We start from the raw sequence: 22395 nt of genomic DNA, 5'->3' as shown, positions 1-22395 counted from the left end.
AAAAGCAATGGTCCCATAACACTCCCCTATGGCACACCAGAGGTTACCTTAACGTCGGTAGACGTCTCTCCATTGATAACAACATGCTGTGTTCTGTTTGCTAAGAACTCTTCAATCCAGCCACACAGCTGGTCTGATATTCCGTAGGCTCTTACTTTGTTTATCAGGCGACAGTGCGGAACTGTATCGAACGCCTTCCGGAAGTCAAGGAAAATAGCATCTACCTGGGAGCCTGTATCTAATATTTTCTGGGTCTCATGAACAAATAAAGCGAGTTGGGTCTCACACGTTCGCTGTTTCCGGAATCCATGTTGATTCCTACATAGTAGATTCTGGGTTTCCAAAAACGACATGATACGCGAGCAAAAAATATGTTCTACAACAGATCGACGTCAGAGATATGGGTCTATAGTTTTGCGCATCTGCCCGACGACCCTTCTTGAAGGCTGGGACTACCTGTGCTCTTTTCCAATCATTTGGAACCCTCCGTTCCTCTAGAGACTTGCGGTACACGGCTGTTAGAAGGGGGGCAAGTTCTTTCGCGTACTCTGTGTAGAATCGAATTGGAATCCCGTCAGGTCCAGTGGACTTTCCTCTGTTGAGTGATTCCAGTTGCTTTTCTATTCCTTGGACACTTATTTCGATGTCAGCCATTTTTTCGCGTGTCATCCTCTGTTTCAATGCCACCATCATCCCGGAGTGTCTGGACATGCTGTTTCGAGCCACTTGCTGATTTAACGTAAGACCAGAACTTCCTAGGATTTTCTGTCAAGTTGGTGCATAGAATTCACTGAACGCTTCACGCATAGCCCTCCTTAAGCTAACTTTGACATCGTTTAGCTTCTGTTTGAGAGGTTTTGGCTGCGTTTAAACTTGGAGTGAAGCTCTCTTTGCTTTCGCAGTAGTTTCCTAACTTTGTTGTTGAACGACGATGGGTTTTTCCCGTCCCTCACAGTTTTACTCGGCACGTACCTGTCTAAAACGCATTTTACGATTGCCTTGAACTTTTTCCATAAACACTCAACATTGTCAGTGTCGGAACAGAAATTTTCGTTTTGATCTGTTAGGTAGTCTGAAATCTGCCTTCTATTACTCTTGCTAAGCAGATAAACCTTCCTCCCTTTTTTTATATTCCTATAAACTTATATGAGGTATTCTGGGTCCCCTAAGGTAAACTGATTCTTAAAAAGAATTATATTAATTTTAATGTATTAAATACTTAAATCTTTAATGTAGTTTCTTTGTGCACATCCTTTTACAAGTGACCACTGAGCAGTAAATTCTTATTTATGGCGGTCATAGCCTATTCCAGCAGATCTCCATGTTTGTTTTATTCTGATGCAGTTGCTTGTCGTCTTGTATATGACAAGTTACAAGGATCCTTGTTGATTGGTGTCATACCTGAGGTAAATAATGAAAAATTTCGAAAATCAATAAAAGAATGGTGGTTCAAATGGCTCTGAGCACTACGGGACTTAACATCTGAGGCCATCAGTCCCCTAGAACTCAGAACTACTTAAACCTAACGAACCTAAGGACATCACACACATCCATGCCCGAGGCAGGATTCGAACCTGCGACTGTAGCGGTTCGCCTAGAATCGTTCTGCCACACCGACCGGGTAATAAAAGGATGAGTTCTGTTCTTTTGGGTATCGTAGTGCATAAAGAAAGAGTCAAGAAGGATGGGATTTACTTGAGAGCAGGCAAAAATCGTGGTACCTATATGAGTTCAGTGATAGGGCAAGCATTTTCGTGTAACAGAAAATGGAGTGTTTTATTTGAAGGGTCACAGTACAGCGCAGACTGCTAATGGTTTGGAATGTAGTGAATGAGTGCTGCAGAGAGAAGAAGATGACGGAACATGCGTTTCTATTACTTGCATTAACAGTGGTGAGTACTGAGTATGTATATATATATATATATATATATATATATATATATATATATATATATATATATGTGTGTGTGTGTGTGTGTGTGTGTGCAGAAGCTTGTAGATCACTTGCTGTACCAATGTTAGCCGTAACTGCATTACACTCTTAGTTACAACATCTTAAAGAGAATAATCATGGGGATATGGAGTCCTCAGCTACAAGTATGGGATGGTGGTAATTTCAGGCTTCCACTCCACGGTGGTATACATATGCCCATCTGGTGCAGATCAGGCCACGCCAAACAAATCGAAAAGGTACTGAATGAGACATTTAGGATTATTGATAGATGTCTGCAGTCTAGACCATTTGCACCATGAAGTTGATGTCAGTGTGCAAAAAGCCTTGTCACCAATGCAAGCAATCCATTATGTTATCATATACGAAGTTTCCAGAGATAGAGGGCCAAAAATAGCTCTGTGAAAACTAACAGCATTTTGCAAACGACTCCATAACTAGAATGGAAATGTGGGAAACACAAATTATGATGGATCCTCACTGACCATAAGCATCTCAAAAATACCCCTCCTGCCCACCAAGAGAAGTGGACTACATGTTATACTCTCAGTCGCCTATACTATGGGGCTGGAAAATTCAGATATAATCTCCACAAACGGGGATTTATAGACATCGCTACCAACTACCATGGACCACTTGCTTTGCTACTAACTATACCCTGCAACCTGCACTGACGAAGATCTTCTCTGAGCACCTTCAAATGCTCTTGAGGTTGCCCAGTTTGTCGATACATGATGTAATCTTCCATGCACCGAAACATTTTAACTTACTTGTTATATATATTCTGTACTTGTGTGTGTGTGTTTTGATGCTTCTGATACAAATAAAAAACATCATTCCATTTACTTGTCATGAGGAGAAGACAGAAAAAAGGCAAATAAAAACACTGAAGTAGTTTATATGATGAGAACTTTATTGAGATAAGAAGCATGACAGGTTACAGGCGGTGACGTCACGGTGCAGCAGGTGTGAGGACGGGAAGAGACAGCTCAGCCCCAGTGCCCCCAGCCACCACCCCAGCGACCGCCCCAGCCGCCTCCCCAGCGGCCGCCGCCCCATCCGCCTCCCCAGCCGCGGCCGCCCCAGCCTCCCCAGCCGCCTCCCCAGCGACCGCCCCAGCCGCCTCCCCAGCCGCCCCATGCAGATTCGGCGGTGTTCAGGGACTCTCCATTCCCTTCTGGCTGTGGTGGTGCGTCAGCAGGCGCCATGTCAAGAGGTGGAGCACACATGGCTACCACCGCTAGCAATCCTAGCAGCAACAGCTGGAACAATAAACACATCATATTACTGCATGCTGGATTTGTCAAATTTAGTCTTATATTTAAACATTTAGCTTACACATGGATTGTGCAGATAGCACTGTCACACATACATTATCCTTCCTATCCAACCCCCATCTCAAGTAGCTACAATCTGAAACTCGTAAGAAGTAACATCCTCATCGTCATCAATTTTTCATCCATCGTTGGATAGTTTAATTCATTATGATTTATTTTTGTTTCTGTCCCCTAGCCCCACATCGACTGAGGGTGGACTGTCAGCATTACTGCATACATCCCACTCTTCAGCTAAATGGGTGTAACATTTATAACTTTGAAACAATGCATGAGAAGACCTAGAGAAAGGCCTCTGTAACCGTGAGTGAAATGCCAGACTATGCAGTCCCAGTTACTTTGCAAATTAAGTGGCATCATACCCATATAACTTTTATGAGAACTCGATAAACTTAGTAATGGTGTAAAAAGACTGTCAATTCTTTAAATTTAAAAGAGTATAAATAAAACAGAAATAAAAATAAAATCATGGTGCAGAAAAATAAAGCTGCTTTTAAAATAAGCACTATACATTTTTTAAAATTATTGGGACTATCACAAGTAAGATGTACCATTAGGCGAGGGGAGGTTAGTTTCATGGGTGCATACATCATAGTGTAGGGATAAGTAAATGGTCAAGAAGCTTGTAATACGGAAATCAGGATAGGTGTGCAGAGGTTATGGTAGGAGACAGGAATGGAGTAGGGGGCTAGACTGCGGTCAGGGTCATGTCACGAAGAGGAAAGGAAGACATAAAGTGGAGAAGGAGCTTGTGATATAGTACAGGGGAGGAAGAGAATTAGAACTCATACAGTGGATAAATATTTGGGTAGATGTCAGGGGTTCGGGTATATGTCATTATTTATGAGTAGGAGTCGTTTGTAATATATCTCTCTAGCTGCAGCAGGATTCTAGAGTTGGAAATCAGGAGAAAACATTGGGAAAGTGAAATTAGCGTTTTCAGATGGGATAGGATGCGTGAGGGAGTTAAATGTGAGCATTGAGGGCATTGAATGAGGACACTTGCGAGCTGCACCGCATATTTCGATTCTTTTACATTCAAGGAAGGAAGGAAGGAAGGAAAGATGATTAGGAGTTAATGTTCCGTCGCTAACGAGGTGATCAGAGACGGAGCACCAACTCACACTGGGGAAGGGTTGAGAAAGGAAAACAATCGGTTCATTTTGAAAGAATACGTCCTCGCAACTGTCTTGATTGGTTTAAGGAAACCGTGGGAACCATAAATCTGGCCAGAGAGCGTCAGAATGCGACCGAATGTATTAACACAGCGCTACGTCGCTCGATCACTTTCACATTCAAGTGTGGTGTAGGCTGCAACGTCCCTCCGGGCCAAGCCAGCAGTTGCCACATTGACTTCGTTTCTCCCTGCTTTTAGCTACAAAAAATACACTCCTCTTGTGGATCAGGGGCTAAAATAGCGTGTCAAGGAAAATTCCAAGACAAGTTCAAGCCATTATCGTTCATTTTTGCGACTATAAAATGATCACCAATTAGGAAACAAAGGAAATGGGCACTAGTAAGTGGATATGTTTCCATCTTCTTAAAATCCAGTAGTGAGACGTTGTGAGTAGTCAAATTCTGCAATACCAGGTACTGTTGCTATTATTATTATTGTTGTTGTTGTTGTGGTTGTTGTTGTTGCTACTATTATTATTAACAGGACACGGTGCACAGAGTGATACATGTGTTGATTTATTTAATTACGACTTTTGTTGTAGATATAAAAAGATATTTTAAATGTTGCATAATTTGCCTTACACTGGTTACTGACCTTAAAGTTGTATAGAGTTTGTTTTGCAGCTGGTCTGTGAAAATCAAACATCTGGAAATTCTATTGAATTACAGAACTTATAGAATGTCTCTTAAGAAATGTTGTGTTAGTTCAGGTTTGCTAGCTGGCCAGTTTCCGCCTTTCATCATTACAGTTTCCATTAGTACGTTTCTCTGCCTGCTCAAGTTGCTACATTCCAGTAACATTTGATCAACGGTTTCATTACCTCCAGTGCATGGACACACAGCGTCGTTTGTTACTCCGAAACGATACTAGTAAGCCTTCAACTTTCTGTGTCCTGTTAGCACCGCTGTGAAATTGGAAGAGATCGGTAGTCTGATTGCCAGTCTTTGGTGCACGGCTAGAAAATATTCTTTTGTAATGATTCCTATTGAAGTGTGTTTGCCATTCTTTCTCCCTTTCTTCCAGAGATGCTTTTCGTGACATTTGTTAAGCGAATGTTTTGACTTTTGATGTAGCTAAGTTTCTGTTGTGATATGGATGCCTCTTTTGTCAGATGGTCTGCAAGTTCATTTCCTGTGTGTGCTTTAGTCCATGGAAAGTAGATAACTCAGTTATTCTTTTGCATCATTTTTGTCCTATTTCCTGTTTCTTAAATTTGGTATTGTGATGGTTTGTATTCCCCAAAGAATGTAATATTGTTTTACTATCAGTCTGTTCACTGCTGTTGGTTGTAAGGCATCTAACACGTTTAGCTTTTCGAGAGCCTTTAAAGTGACCTTTAAACTGACTGATTAGTTAAACATTCAGTTGCCAGTTTATATTTCGTCAGCTATGTCTGCTTTTTGTTGACGAAAATTGATGTGCCTGATGTGACTCCTTTTTCAGTTTTACCCTCGTCATTGTTTTATCCTCCTGTCAAGTAGTGCCTCCTGTTTTTTTTCTTTTGTTAAGGACGACAATATTTTTAGCTGATTGAGGCCAGTTTTTACGAGCACTTTCTAATATTTCTTTAGTATTTCAGGTATTAATTTCTTTGTATTCATTCACCATTTCCTTTATTTTAACAATAATTGGTTTTAGAACCGATAGAAAACACAGCCCTTCGTTTGGCTGTTCTACAGGGTTTGGCAATCTTGATGTTAATTAATCGTTACACTCGTCTGTACTTATTACAATTGTACTGTCTTGTTAGTGCGTTAATCCATACTGGTAGTAACTGTTATAATAATAATAATAATCATTATTATTACTGTTATTATTAAAACTAATGATATTCAAATTACACATATGCATGGGCAGCCATGTTCGTAGCAAGGAAAGAGAAATGATAAAGGCAATTGCTAACTGAACACTGCCATGTGCAGATATAAAGCTCTATTGACTGTTTACATCTTTTTATGATACTTTTAATTTGAACTGTTTAGAGTTTTGACACAAGCTGCATCCTGTTAAATGGAATTTTGTGCACTTTCTATGAATAATTCATTCCTGGACATAGTATCTCTGGCATGGCTTAAGTGGTCTCACGTAATTTATGGGAGGGGTAGAAAAAATAAGAACTTTGATGATGATTATTATATAAACCATGAGTAGCTTCAAATGTTTGCTGCGGTGCACGTAAACTTCGATTCATTGATAATAAAGGAGTGCTTATCCACGGTGATAGACGAAACGAAGTTTGTTCTGACGAGACGCAATTTCTCGCGATTCCTAGCGCAGAAACTGGCCACATTCCAACGGAAGACCTTGTAGCGGTCACTGCAGACACGAAAGACATATCGCTGACATTGCGGCGACAATGATCAGCGATTTTACACGCGATTGGCCGGTGCAAACAAAGTGAGTAAGTGACTTTTAGCTTCCTTCGCATACAGATCAGTGTTGTGGCGCATTTGCATCTGAATGTTTGCTTTCGCAACAGGAAAGCCAAGGCGCGTTGGCAGAGTTCGGCTCTCTGTTCCAAAACAGTGTGTGAGGCAACTGCGGCGGTCTTGCAGGGGTAGCAAACACTTCTCTCGCTCTCTTTCCTAGCGTTTATCCCGTCGAACGAGGTCTTCTGCTCTCCGTGGGTGGCAAATTTGTTTTGATTTTAGCTTTGTGGTGGTGGTGGTGGTGGTTAGTGTTTAACGTCCCGTCGACAACGAGGTCATTAGAGACGGAGCTCATGCTTGGGTTAGGGAAGGATTGGGAAGGAAATCGGCCGTGCCCTTTCAAAGGAACCATCCCGGCATTTGCCTGAAGCGATTTAGGGAAATGGCTGGAGACGGGATTGAACCGTCGTCCTCCCGAATGCGAGTCCAGTGTGCTAACCACTGCGCCACCTCGCTCGGTTTTAGCTTTGTGGCCGGATGTACTTCCTGTAGTCACAGTCGTTAATCATGAGGGAGGGAGGTCGTGCGCGTCATCTCTGTGAATGTTGTTAAATTTGTCCTGCGTTTTGTGTCGTATTTTAACTGATTGTGTATTGTTTTTGCTGAGGCAGAGGTTGGGGAGAAGAACAAAGTTTGGAAGAAAGAAAATGTGTAACCGTCAGCAAACGTCACTCAAGATGTCCATTGTTCTAAACTAACACCGCACAGATTCGATGCGCATCAGGCTCTCCTCATAGTTTCTCAAGCTAAAACACTGCGAGTTAAGCTGTACCAGCAGATCTAAAGAAGCGCCTATAAACGGAGGAATTACCATTATAGCTGAATAAAATGACACTAAAGGGCCCGTGTGTGATCATAATCATGTAACAGAGTTTGTTATGTTGCAGGAGAAAGAAACAAGAATAAATAAAGTCCAAGTCTACGTATATCTTCGAAAAAAACGGAGTACGTGACAGAGGCGAAGGAGGCACAGAAATATATGGAAACTGATTACGGAAGAATAATAAAAACTACAAAATTTAAACATCTAGCTGAAATGATACAATCAGATACTTTGGACAAAGAAGCTAATTTAGCAAGGACAAGGAAAATGAAGGCGGCTTTTCAACTATTAAAAATCTATGTAACAAGAAATCAATTTCCACTAAGGCAAAACTCCGGCACTACAGCACAGTCATTAAGTCAGAATGCCTTTCGTTATATACTACCAAACAGTTTAGGAAAAGATGGGAAGGAAAGCAACCAGGAAAGTCTTGGGACCAAAATAAGAGAACGGGAAATGGAAACTAAGAGGTAATAAAGAAATTTATAAAAAAATGGAACCAAGCCAACATCAGACGCAATGAAGAGGAGAGTTGTATTCTGCGGACACCTAAAATGGCTGGGTGAAAAGAGGATGACAAGAAGAATTTTTAACTTCTTTGACAGAACCCCGAAAATCGGTGACTTAGATCAAAGAAGTTAAAGTAGACCTAAGAGTATTGAAATAACGGAGGAAGAAATAGGAGAAAGATAGAAGTTTAGCGCAAAAGTAAAACGTTTCAAGAGCTTCCAGAAGAAAATAAAGAAAAAGGCATGCGCGCTATAGACAGAAGAAAGAAGAGAAAAACATATGGAAAGAATGATAAACTAATGGAAAAAAGAGAGGAGAAAGTAAGGAAGACATAATTTATTTCATGTTGTTCTTGGTAGGCCAAACCAATAGAAAAGCGTCCTGTTATGTCTCCCTCTCTCTCTGTGTGTTAAGACCTCGATATCGACACACACACACACACACACACACACACACACACACACACACAAACACACACACACATACACACACACTCACACACACACACACACACACACACACACACTAACACACACACACACACATGCAAGGCACACATATGGGAGGTAAAATAATACTTTTGAAGAGTAAGCTTCAGGCAAGCGAAATGAGGAGGGACACATTTCATGAACGAACAATTCAGTAATCTGACCTTGAGTTTTGCGTAAGGACTTGATATGTGTTTACTAAGTAAAAAGCTGGTCTCTTTTATTGGTCAGTTTTATTAATGCCTTCAATCTCAATCAGGATGTATTATAAACGGTACCTTACGGCACCCAAAATCGTAATATTTGGTAGCATGCAGAAATGAATGCACTAGAACAGCATCTACAACACACGTTCACAGTAATATTTTATCCACTATAATGTTGGCGAACATTATACTTTCAGATTAAATCATCTGAGAAATACAACAAGCAGCTGTATTTTACATTTTAGTTGGGGCTTGATGCGTTCAACACTTAGTTAGTTATTAAGTGCATTTATGCAGTTACATCTTTGTCGTAATGTGATCTATTTCAAATTTAAATGGTGCAACTGTTCTTTGTGAAAAAATAAATTTTTTGGAGTCACTCTATCTTTTACGTATTCTAGATGTAAAGATGTGGAAAAAATGTCGCACTTTACATCGTCAACTACTTACAACGTTAATACATGCGAGAGTAAGTAATTTCACTCGTTTCTAGCGATTTAAAGCTGCATGAACTGTAATTACGTCAATGAACTATTAAGACGTATTTATGTGCTTATTATTAACATGGAGCGTCTAAAATTAATTTTAATGTACCACTTGTTAGAAAGAGAGATAAGCGTGAATTTATGGTTTAACCTTATCACATGAGATGAAAAGTGTGTATGCCTTAAACCCAGACACCTTGACCGCTGTTTTCAACTGTTTAAGAAAGAGTGAGCATTACGTAATTCACCTGTATCAGCGTAGAAAAGTGCTGAAGCGCTTAAACAGCGTACTGCGAAAGCGTCAAACTTAAGAATATGGGTCGTAGGAACGTTTCCTTTAGAGGTGAACCTTACTTTCCTATGATCCTTTAGAGAAATCAGGGTTCGTTTCTCCTCCACTACAAGTGATTTCGCATGTTCGTCTCAATTTATTTCATCGAACAGTGTTATTCATAGATATGTAAACGATGTTAAACAACATCATGGCTTAGCCGCTAACTCTCCCTGATAAATTTATGTACAGTGAGAACAATGGAGGTCCTATTAAGTTTCGTTGTAGCACACCTGGCGTTTCGTTCGCTTTTGATGAAAATTCTCTGTACAGCATAACACCGTTGGCTCCATCGGTCAAACATCCTTCGAACGCTTTTCTAATTCTAGGGAGATCCTGCTATCTTCTTGTTCCCCTACAACGCCCACTGAAACATACTGCTACTAAAAAGAATAAGTGGTTCATACCAATATTTCTTTTCTGACATGTTACTAGTTTGTTGGAGAGAATTTTTTTCTTAGGCATGGAGTAATGTTTCAGCTTAGAATATGATCCTGCAACGCACATTTTAGAAGGGTTCAGTGGTCTAGTGTGTAAATATGGACGCAGCATTTTTTCCATCTAAAACTGTGGAATGTCTGGAAAATCATACCGTTAGCCTCCGTATTCTACTTTCTTAATTCTTCTCAGGTTTGTGTTTGTTGTTCTGCCTCATGAATTAAAATATTACTTCTTTTTCAAGACTGTTTCTTCTGTCTCCAGGAGTAAATACGGGAAAAGTCTGTAATATTCCCAAATGAGGTGATAATTACATGTACAAAATTAAATTGCACATAGAAACATAGTTTCAACGGTGTGAGTAGTGGATGCAAGAAGTGTAAGAACCACAGGGAAAACGGTTAGATGTGCCATTAATGTAAGCGACTCTATTCACGACGGAGAGTCATTCCACACTTTGTGACTGGAGAGGCAATAGTGAGACTTGATTGTGCAAGAGTCACCTCAGGCGCTAGGGAAATAACCATTGGGGTTCATTGTCCATCGGAATACTTTTGCTCCTGTACGTGACTCCAGCAATAAACTGCGACAGCAGGAAATTTCCCGATTGTTAGAAGACTACAACTGCTGTCAAAGTCTGACGTCTTAAGATCTGACGTCTTTATTTACACCGGTAGTTAAAATGAAAGTGCGTAATATTTTGATAGTGATACGTGTCAAAGTAACAAACAACTTTGTAATATACAGAGGTAGTGCTATGCAAGTATTGGCGACCTTGAAGACTTGTTTGAAGGAAAAGCAATATGTGATGGACATTTAGTGCGATGCTTTGTTTTACGTTTTACGGTACATAGTGGAGAGCTGCATCAAACCAGTCTCTGGACTGAAGACCACATCAACAACAGTAGCAAGAAAGCATGGTTCAATCGGCCTGATTCCTATAATGAAGCTTTTGTTATCGTGAATGTATGTAGTTGTCATACTGGGTTGCAGTATTCCACCGCACGATAACATCAGTAACCCAATGAGACAGAATACAATAGATTATTTCACCTCTGAGGAAGAACGACACCAGGCACTGAACTCACCCCTAGCTGATGTAGGATTTACCAGGAACATACAGAGGTTGTTTCACAAATTTCATTACAGATTTCTAGGGGTTGTAGAAGGGATTTAGTAGATACGATTTTGATAAGAAAACCTTGTCCAGAAACATACCGTTTGAGTATAAAATAAGTGCTAAAATCGGATTATTTTCAAATATCTCGCTTCACGGGACGGAATGTAATGGTAAAGGTGCTGTAAGTACACCGTGATCGATGTACGTGACAGCGAGCTACATGGCAGCATGGACTGGCGCGCCTTACCTTACACTGGCCTCAAATTCGGGAGGACGACGGTTCAATCCCGCGTCCGGCCATCCTGATTTAGGTTTTCCGTGATTTCCCTGAATCGCTCTAGGCAAATGCCGGGGTGGTTCCTTTGAAAGGGCACGGCCGACTTCCTTCCCTAATCCGATGAGACCGATGACCTCGCTGTTTGGTCTCTTCCCCCAAACAATCCAATCCAATCCAATCCGCCTTACCTTCTACAACCTTCTGTAGTCTCTCGCCTTTTCCGGAAGACAGTGCATTGCCGAGTTGCGTTAAGTCGGTCGAGTGAACACGTAATGAAAAATTTCTGAGCCTGAAATTCCCGACGTTGAATTATGAAATGTTTAGCAGTCAATTGATTGAAATATTACTTTGGAACAGAAATGTGGAATCGTCCGCGGCTTTTTTGAAGTGTGTGACCTTTAAAATTTGTCAGTATCGTCAAAGGAATTAGTGTGATACAGATAGCCGTCGTTTTCATTGTTTGAAGAGGAGCCTCAGCCATTTTTACGACTAAATCGGTAGTAAATAATTACAGTTACGCCGAGTACGATTTAGTTTTTTCTGTGCGATCGTGTTTGAGGTAAGTCTTTCACCCAGTAGTCCGACAGCTAGCCGTTAGGATCACGGTCAGAACTTTAAATATTATTGGACGTGAGTTTACACCGCACAAGGCATGTATCGAGAACGTTTGCCGGATCGCTTCAGTCCAACATTTTCGTCCGACTGTAACAACAGAGACATTGGTATGTTCGGGACTAGGAGGGTTGACAGTAACGCTCCACGGACGTGCACTGGGGTTTGTGGACCATGTGTATGAAAGCATGTGTCGCAGATACAGTATGTGCAACGAACTCCAGGGTCACCACGTGGAGCAGCTCCTGTAGAGCACACAGGTCATAGCCCATTGACTCCGTTGCGTGTGTGCCGTGAAGCGGCAGATCTAAAAGTGACCCCATCTTGAAACTTTTGTTGCGTCAAACTGTTCATTTCCGAACACAGGTTCCTTATCAAAACTTTATTACTAAGTCCGCTGTACAATACATAGAAGCCTGTAAGTAGAATTTTAAAACACCCTGTACGTTACATCATTATCTCCTAATGAACACTTGATCAAGACCATGGAGTCGAAATTCAGCAGAACTATCAACTAAAGTTTTTTTTGTAAGACAAACATCGTACTGAAATTGTGACTCTCTTCGACCAATGTTTGAAGTCTCTGAAGTCCAGCAAGAGAAGAGAATCTTGATACTTGCTTCAGCATATACACATTTCAGTGATTGTCTGAACGCAGCTATAACCAAGAATACTGTTAAATTCAACATGTAACGTTAGTAATCCGCAATTGGATTGAAGCTACGACATGGAACAAGAGGAAATTTAATACTCAGGACTCCTATATATGCCAAGCGTTAGCCTTTAATGAAACTGTTTCTAACGGTTGACATTCATGCAGTATCGAGGACTTGGTTAGGTTCAAAACATGAGTTAGTTAGCCAGTTAGTTAGTTTCTCGTTCCATGGATCGTTTTACACAATGAATCGTGATGATGTGGAACAAGCCATTTTACATTCCGTGACAAATTTGTGAATACGGCTACATGCCGTACTTTTATAACTATTTTCTCTTTTTATTTTACTTATTTATTTATTTATTTTCACTGATTTCGAATTAGTAATGCACACACGCCACCTTTTACACATTGTAATAATAAAAATTCTTCTGCGGAATAGATGGAGTTGTCAAAGAGAAACTTTTTCAGTTTGTTTTCATTCTTTTTACTTGGCTGTCTGTCAGACATTTTATATAGCTAAGTAAGCGATCAAAATTTTATTTTGCACGATTGTACACCCCATTTTGTGCTAAAGACGACCTTAATGTGGAGTAGTGAATATCATTTTTATTGCGGTATTGTAATTATGTACATCATTGTTCCTTTTGAACTGTAGTGGGATATTTACAACAGACTTCGTGAGGGAATACATATACTGTGAAGTATTAGTCAGAATGTTCAACTCCTTAAACAGATGACCACGGGATGACAAACATTATATTAACAAAAAAGTTAGGGAGTGTAAGTAGATACAGTATCTGTAGCGTACAACGAAAGCATTAATATTTGTATTTCGGTTACCACATTAGAGTTTCGGCAAAGGACTCATATTACATCAGAGATACTAGGAAGAAATGCGGTATGTTCCCTTGTTACTGCAGATGTGTCTCAGAAAAGACTGAAGTCCACAGCTGTGGAGAGAAAATAAAGTTTGACGTTACTGTTGAGCATTTAAAATGTAGCCGAAAGTTGTTTCTGTCTCATTAGCCGTCTGAAATCGTAAATGAACTTTTGAACCTAAAATATCTACTAATGGTCAGCCACTATGCATATAAGACTAATGATGTAGGATGGTCAGAAACAACCTGAAAAGCTTGTAAGGGTATTGGAGAGTACGTTTTGCTGAGAAATGATTGTTAGTAAAAAATCTGATACGTTTCGCTGTTTTAGAGTTAATTAGCATTGAAGATAGCCAATTAGGCCGTTGCCGCGCGCATATTCAAGTGACCTGCCAGATGCAATTAGTGTCAGTTGTTCTCATAGCGTAGATGGTAGGCGGACGAGAGCGTCCAGCCTTTGGCTCGGGTTCGATCCTTACTACCGTCCCATGTCCAATTTTTATATCCCTTTCTTGTTCGGTTTTAGAAAATCAAACGAAGAACACGTTTGGCAACACCGTCTCTGGCGGGTCGGTTGAATTGGCGAGTGCAACGACCTCATTGCGTAACGTCAATACTACCTTGGAAACGGCGCAACATATCGAATTTTATTTTTAACAATCATTTCTCCACACAATATAGTCTCAACACCTTACAGGCTATTCAGACTATTTCTGACCAACCGGTATAGACTAAAAACAGGAAGTATACAGTGTAAAATTTGATGGTGAAACAGGAAGTGCTTTCAAATGAAAAAGAAAACGAGCAGTTGCTGGTTCAAATGGCTCTGAGCACTATGGGACTTAACATCTATGGTCATCAGTCCCCTAGAACTTAGAACTACTTAAACCTAACTAACCTAAGGACAGCACACAACACCCAGCCATCACGAGGCAGAGAAAATCCCTGACCCCGCCGGGAATCGAACCCGTGAACCCGGGCGTGGGAAGCGAGAACGCTACCGCACGACCACGAGATGCGGGCAGCAGTTGCTATTGCAACAATTACTTAGATAGTCAACAACACGATAGTGCTCTCTATTTCTCTTAGCTCACCGTTAAGCGACACTATTGATCAAATTTAAGCATTTTGTGTGAGTAGTCACCGTTTACACGTCTGATAAAGCATGAGAGGATGAGAGGAATTACAGCTGTTCTTAATAATAATAAAAAAAACCACGCTGAACTGATGATTCTCTTTGCATCATGCTCATTCTCTGTAACGCAATATGAATCACTACCGTTAAATTGCGCACGATTTGGTTTATAAATGGCCGCAGAAAACATTCGACTTCGAAACCTTGTAGTTCGATTCAGAATAATTATCGATACTTTGGCAAATACTGAATATCGATAAGTGGCTGAAAAAATTAAACGTATTGTCAGCAGTATATGCCATTATAAGCCGAATGCGATGTAAGCCTTATACGACTAAAGTGTCAGTGGAACAATATTTACATTAAAATATGCAAAACTAAAATCATGATGCGGTTTTGAAAAGCAAAAATGAGGCAAGATTTACATGATATGAACCACTAACGTGAAAATCAGATTACAGAATTAAACACCGTAGTCTTGTAAGAGCAAAAAACCTACAGACTGGCTGGCCGGGGTGGCCGAGTGGTTCTAGGCGCTACATTCTGGAACCGCGTGACCGCTACGGTCGCAGGTTCGAATCCTGCTTCGGGCATGGATGTGTGTGATGTCCTTAGGGTACTTAGGTGTAAGTAGTTCTAAGTTATAGGGGACTGATGACCTCAGCAGTTAAGTCTCATAGTGCTCAGAGCCATTTGAACCTGCAGACGGGTCAGTGTGTTATCCTAAGGCTTCAAGAAACAATGTTGTTGGAGGCTATGTCGACTTCTCTACGGCCGTTAATGCGAGATACCGAAAGCGAAGCCAGTACTTCCCTATTAGGCAATCCAACAGTTTAATTCCTAGAGCTGTGCGTTCGCTGCCAGTTCTGCAAATGCATACTGCGTCACAGTGATAAGAATCGAAACCAGGTGCCGTACGTGGTAGTCATACCCTTTGACCTTCTGCAACTAAGATGAATACAAATGGTTAATATTTTAGCAGCATGATGTCGGGAATAAGACCCTCACTGGAACTAAGTTTTATAAATGCAAATTACATTTAACACTGCGTAACACGGCTTGCAACTGTAGTTGAATCAAATAACTCCTATCCATCGCTCAGAGAAAAATGCTTAAGTTTAGCGTGTACATATAGGGCTGTAGGACACCTTCGGATCATATATGTGTATCAGATCTTTTCAAAAGAGCGCGAAGGAGTCCCGTGCTGTTCTGGAAAGAAACGTTGTTAGTATAGGCACACGCCAGCCACATACGTAATGAGCGTGTGCAGAAAAGGCTTTGAGCAGTGTTGGCATGACGCTGTATTTACAATGGAGGCAAAGAGTGCGCCAGAAACCTCTGCTGGGTCTCTGCCCTGTCCAAGGACAGAGCTTTCACCTGGGCACACAACTGTAGACGCGCCTCTGGCCTAACGCTGCGTCTAATAACGTAACACGCGGCACCTGCAGTAGTTACGATATTGCTCGAGTTCGTGTTGTCCTGCCGTTTTAACTGGATTTCTGTTTGATAATGGAGTAATGATTTTCAAAGAAAATACGCTATTTTTAGTAACTTAGTGCCTGCCTGAACTTCAGCAATGTAATTAACAATTCCATAAGTCAGTGCAGTCTGTTGATACGTCATCAAGTGTTACTCCAGACCAGTTTCATTGTGTACGACAGAAAGCAGTTTCTTGAAATTACACAAGTAACATAAATGCTGATGCTAGCAGAGCCTACGCGTTGCACTATTGTATCTGACCACGAACGGCATCTATGCAATGTCCTCAAAACGTTACAGGCGCCAGTCGTGGTCAGAACACGGTTCTGTGTAGTTCTGAGTGCACTGTGTCGGATCCAATAACTCTTACTGCTGCCAACTTGTGGCCGAATTTACGTCCCAAGAGTGAAACACGGCATGGGTTCGGTCTCGATTTGGGCAAGCATATCGTGGTATTCCATGGGTTTCATGGCTACTCTTCACGGCCGCATTATTGTCAAGGATTATGTGACCATTTTGGATGATCCAGCCCATCCCATTGCACAATGTTTGGTCCCCAATGGTGACGCTTGTTCCTAGACGACAAAGACCCTGTTCACACAGTTCGTATCGTCCAGAACTGGTTTTATAAGCACGAGGGTGAATTTCCGCATATCCCCTGCCCTCCACAATCACAATATTATTAAGCCATTGTGACCTACTTTGGAGCGAAGGGTGCGTGATCGTATCCACCTCCATCATCATTACCTGTACTCAAAAATGGTTCAAATGGCTCTGAGCACTATGGGTCTTAACATCTGAGGTAATCAGTCCCCTAGAACTTAGAACTACTTAAACCCAACTAACCTAAGGACATCACACACATCCATGCCCGAGGAAGGGTGCGAACCTGCGACCGTAGCAGTCACGCGGTTCCGGACTGAAGCGCCTAGAACCGCTCGGGCACCGCGGCCGGCTTACCTGAACTAGCCACTGTTTTGCAGGAAGAGTAGTATGATCCTTTGAAAACCATACAGGATCCGTATTAATCTATTCTGAGACGACTGGAAGCTGTTCTGAATGCCAACGATCTTCCTACACCGTATTAGGCACGGCAATATCTTGCGTTTCTGATGTTTCCTCATTTTTATCTACCTCTGTAATTTCCTGTATAAATGGGTCAGCCTTTTAAAATAGTTCGTTAATTTCCTTGCAGTTTTTGGTTCGTACTCAGGACTTTCAGCAAACGCCTACATATGAGCTGCTAGCAAATTTTCACTGTCTGTTACTGATACTAACTAGTAACTGTGTTCTGGCAGATTATTATGAGAGAACTATGTCCAGAATCATTTTGTGTTGTACACAGCGAAACATTAAACCTACCAGTCGTAAGAATTTCGTCACTGATACCTTCAGATCCAGAAACATCAGTGTTTGATTTCTTCCTCTGTTCAAATTTTAATGACTTATAAATTATTCAAAATTTTCCCTAGAGGCAACTCATGCGTCTGAAATAGTACCTACAATAATGTGACAAATAGAACTTGTTCGTTTGTGAATCATTAATTTCCGTAACAAAGCACCATGGAGGTCAGAATATGAAGAATGTCGTTGCTGGATCTTTAGTAAACTTACTTTTAACTCACCGCGTCAGAGGTCGAGCGCAGACTTGGCCTAATGCGGAGAACATTTTAGTTATCTCATTCGTTTGAGCTTGTTCGCGTACTCACAGAATGGTTTAGTCAGGTCGAAAGTTTGCCATATCTAACAGGGTCAGGCTTCAAAGAAGCTTTCCAAAGTAATTCGGTACCTTTCACATTATATTATCCACAGAAATTTCACTTTTTCTTTGTGAAGGGGGTAAGGCACTGAAACATCGAAGTGGGTAAAGACTACAGGCATACTCACAACCATAAAGAAAGAAAGAACCTTTTTGATAAAATTCTTTAACAGTATCTCCAAAAATTAGTAAGAGTTTCCAAATCAACTGCATGTGTCTTCGTAGTTTACTCTGGTTAAGACACCAATCATCAATATGTCCGGCAATCGTTTTAGGCGAGAGCCTATACGTTTCCCTCGCACAATGTTCTATCCTTTCACTCTCTAGTCCGAAATTTGTCTCTATAAATCTTGTTGGCCACCTGAGACGTTGTGCGCTATTTTCCCCTTGGATATTACTGTTGAAATATTCGGATGTATTGCTTCTTCGTGTTAAAAGTGTGTCCATCAGTTATACCTTGGTGCTTGTTCAGCTGCAAACGGAAAATGATATTCTTCTTACGCGGGATATAAGAGTGATAAGGATTCTTTTACCGATCTAGAGATGTATTCTGACAAACAGCTTGTTAATGGAATGAGATTTTCACTCTGCAGCACAGTGTGCGCTAATATGAAACTACTTGGCGAATTAAAACTGAGTGCCGGACCGAGATTCAAACTTGGGGCTTTTGTCTTTCGCGGGAGGAAGGTAGAAGACGAGGTACTGGCGTAAGAAAAGGTTCGGGGACGAGCCGAGAACCGTGATTGGGTACCTCAGTTGGTAGAGCACTTGCCCGCGAAAAGGAAACATTCCGAGTTCGAGTCTCGGCCCGGCACACAGTTTTAATCCGCCAGAAAGTTCCAGCTTGATAAGGGCTTCATATACTTTCCATGCCAGTGACGATGTTCAGACGTTACTTACTCTTTTATCTGCGAGGTGTTTTATAACACTTTATGCTATGAAGCAGGCTAAGAAATACTGAAAAATAAGTTTTACACTAGAAAAATACCAACCAAGTTCAAATGAACTATTGGTCGGTCGGTAGTTTTTAGCTTAGTTGCGGGTCCGTTGTTACTCTAAATGCTGTGGGCTACTTGTCTAGCGGTAAAACGCGTTTCTGGAAGCCGGAAAGTCGCGGGATCGAATTCCGGTCGGAGCACGGAATACTTCATTCTGCCTTTAACTTAGCCTCCAACTCTCAACGATGTGAAGATTCGCCAGAAAAGACATGTGGTACGTATTCCAAGTTAAACTGTAGGTCCTCTCTTCCCGGTCGGATTGCGTGGCTGGGTCTGGACACTCAGTCCCCGAAGTGGCGTCCAATTGAAAGGCTTACACCACGCCGTTGAGCGTCACTGAACTGTTATTATTAAATGTTTACATAAATGGTGTATATCCTAATAAATTTCTAGAGACAAACATTCAATGTTCTAAACGCTTCGTAAATCAATGTATGTCATGAATTACGCTCTAAGATTGTGAATCGATGTGGAAAATATTGGTTTTTCTTTACGTATCAAACTCTTCCTTGCCTTACTTAGGCATATCGCTGATGTGCGGGTGAACGTGTACCGTTGGGCTAACAGGGGAGTACGAGTGGACATTTGCGGGAGAGCGAATCATAAAGCTTACAAAATTTATTGAACTATAGGAAGAACCTTATCTACATCTACGTGATTACTCTGCTATTCACAATAAAGTGCCTGGCAGAGGGTTCAACGAACCACCTTCAAGCTGTCTCTCTACCGTTCCACTCTCGAACGGCACGGGGGAAAAACTAGCACTTAAGTTTTTCTGTGCGAGCCCTGATTTCTCTTATTTTATCGTGATGATCATTTCTCCCTATGTAGGTGGATGCCAACAGAATGTTTTTGCGATCAGAGGAGAAAACTGGTGATTGAAATTTCATGAGAAGATCCCGTCGCAACGAGAAACGCCTTTGTTTTAATGATTGCCACTCCAATTCACGTGTCATGTCTGTGACACTATCTCCCTTATTTCGCGATAATACAAAACGGGCTGCCCTTCTTTGTACTTTTTCGATGTCATCCGTCAGTCCCACCTGATGCGGATCCCACACCGAACAGCAATACTCTAGAATAGGGTGGACAAACGTGGTGTAAGCAGTCTCTTTAGTAGACCTGTTGCACTTTCTAACTGTTCTGCCAATGAATCGCAGTCTTTGGTTTGCGCTACCCACAACATTATCTACGTGATCGTTCAAATTTAGGTTATTTGTAATTGTAATCTCTAAGTATTTAGTTGAATTTACAGCCTTCATATTTGTGAGACTTATCGCGTAATCGAAATTTAGCTGATTTCTTTTAGTACTCATGTGAATAACTTCACACTTTTCCTTATTCAGGGTCAATTGCAAACTTTTCGCACCATACAGATATCTTATCTAAACCATCTTGCAAGTCGTTTTGATCATCTGATGACTTTACAAGACGGTAAATGACAGCATGATCTGCAAACAATCTAAGACGGCTACTGAGATTGTCTCCTATGTCGTTAACATACAGCAGGAACAATAGAGGGCCTATAACACTTCCTTGGGGAACGCTGAATATTACTTCTGTTTTACTCGATGACTTTCCGTCTATTATTACGAACTGTAACCTTTCTGACAGGAAAGGTCTGACAGGAAATCACGAATCCAGCACGCAACTGAGGCGATACTCCGTAGGCAGGCAGTTTGGTTAGAAGACGCTTGTGAGGAACGGTGTCGATAGTCTTCCGGAAATCTAAAAATATGGTATCAATTTGACATCCCCTGTCGATAGCACTTATTACTTCATGAGTAGAAAGAGCTAGTTGTGTTTCACATGAACGACATTTTCTGAAACCGTGCTGACTATGTGTCAATAAATCGTTTTCTTCGAGGTACTTCATAACGTCCGAATACAGCGTATGTTCCAAAACCCTACTGTAAATCGACGTTAGTGATATAGGCCTGTAATTCAGCGGATTACTCCTACTTCCCTTTTTGGGTATTGGTGTGATTTGAGCAATTTTCCAGTGTTTAGGTGCGGATTTTTCTGTGAGCGAGTGGTTGTATATAATTGCTAAACATGGAGCTATTTTATCAGCATACTCTGAGAGGAACCTGACTGATATACAGTCTGGACCGGAGGCCTTGCCTTTATTAAGTGATTTAAGCTGCTTCGTTACTCCGAGGATATCTACTTCTATGTTTCTTATCTTGGCAGTTGTTCTTGACGGGAATTCAGGAATATTTACTTCGTCTTCTTTGGTGAAGGAGTTTCGGAAAACCGTGTTTAACAACTCTGCTTTAGTGGCACTGTCATCAATGACTTCGCCGCTGTTATCGCGCAGTGAAGGTATTGATTACGTCTTGCCTCTGGCATATCGCCAGAAATTTCAGAAATTTCACTTAAGCCTCGATATATGGCTTCCCTGGGGAATGTGCAGATAAGATTAGACTAAATAGCAGCCCATACAGTGACAAATAATCCGCCATTCTGTTCACACTACATTAGTGATCGGAACAGAAGTACGTTTTCATACACAGCATTCTAAATTGTGTCCTGTGCCACACACTACGCGATGTCTAAAAAGGTATGGATGTAAATTTAGAGTTATAAAGTACATTAAGTCCAACGTTAATTTTGCGCTGCGCGCTCAGGAGCAGATGAGGCACTCACCGATAAGCGCAGCATTGTGGTCGTTCCCGCAGCTTCGATTCTTGTGGCGTCACTGGTGGTGTCCACAAGTCTGTCGTCGACATCGCATCGAGGGGCCTTAAATACTCTGGCGACCAGGACGCGGCGGGCGATTGCGTTCAGAATGACTGGACCCTTGGCTCCGCCCACTGCGTCCCTCCACACACACACACACACACACACATACCAGTGACAGAAGCGCCCAGCGCAGAGTGGACACTCGAGTGTTTCCCTCTCTCCCACCTGGTCCCGGCAGAAGTCTCTGGCTGTGGCCTTGAACCTGGCCGAGGTGGCTCAACTGCCGCCGTCCACCCAGAAAGTGCGCATCCTCGCAGTGACCAGCAGTTCTGAGGAATGTAAGCGGTACAGATCAGCGGCTGTTAGAGGCGGCTGACGCAGCATATTCACGCAGAGAACAGCTTTGTCAAGACTTTGAGAAGTCACCGCACGGGAAAATCCGCGTTGCCACCTCTTATGAAACCTTTAAAAACTTCGGTACTCTTCCTTCTACATCTACATCTACATCCATACTCCGCAAGCCACCTGACGGTGTGTGGAGGAGGGTACTTTGAGTACCTCTGTCGGTTCTGCTTCTGTTCCAGTCTCGTACTGTTCGTGGAAAGAAAGATTGTCGGTATGC

General features: G+C 41.6%; 1 protein-coding gene across 1 annotated transcript; it reads right to left on the bottom strand.

Moving 5' to 3' along the window:
* Positions 1–2843: 2843 nt before the first annotated feature.
* LOC126481637 (protein FAM98B-like) lies at positions 2844–21893 on the bottom strand. The gene is made up of 2 exons (XM_050105535.1): positions 21738–21893; positions 2844–3213 (listed from the first exon to the last, which is right to left on the bottom strand). Exons 1-2 carry the CDS (start codon positions 21750–21752, stop codon positions 2941–2943), a joined length of 288 nt encoding a protein of 95 aa, XP_049961492.1. The 5' UTR covers positions 21753–21893; the 3' UTR covers positions 2844–2940.
* Between the last annotated feature and the right edge of the window lie 502 nt (positions 21894–22395).

This window comes from Schistocerca serialis, chromosome 5 (genome assembly GCF_023864345.2).
Source record: "Schistocerca serialis cubense isolate TAMUIC-IGC-003099 chromosome 5, iqSchSeri2.2, whole genome shotgun sequence".
NCBI lineage: Eukaryota > Metazoa > Arthropoda > Insecta > Orthoptera > Acrididae > Schistocerca > Schistocerca serialis.
Note: the sequence above shows the minus strand (reverse complement) of the source record. Positions and strands in the feature narration are given on the sequence as shown.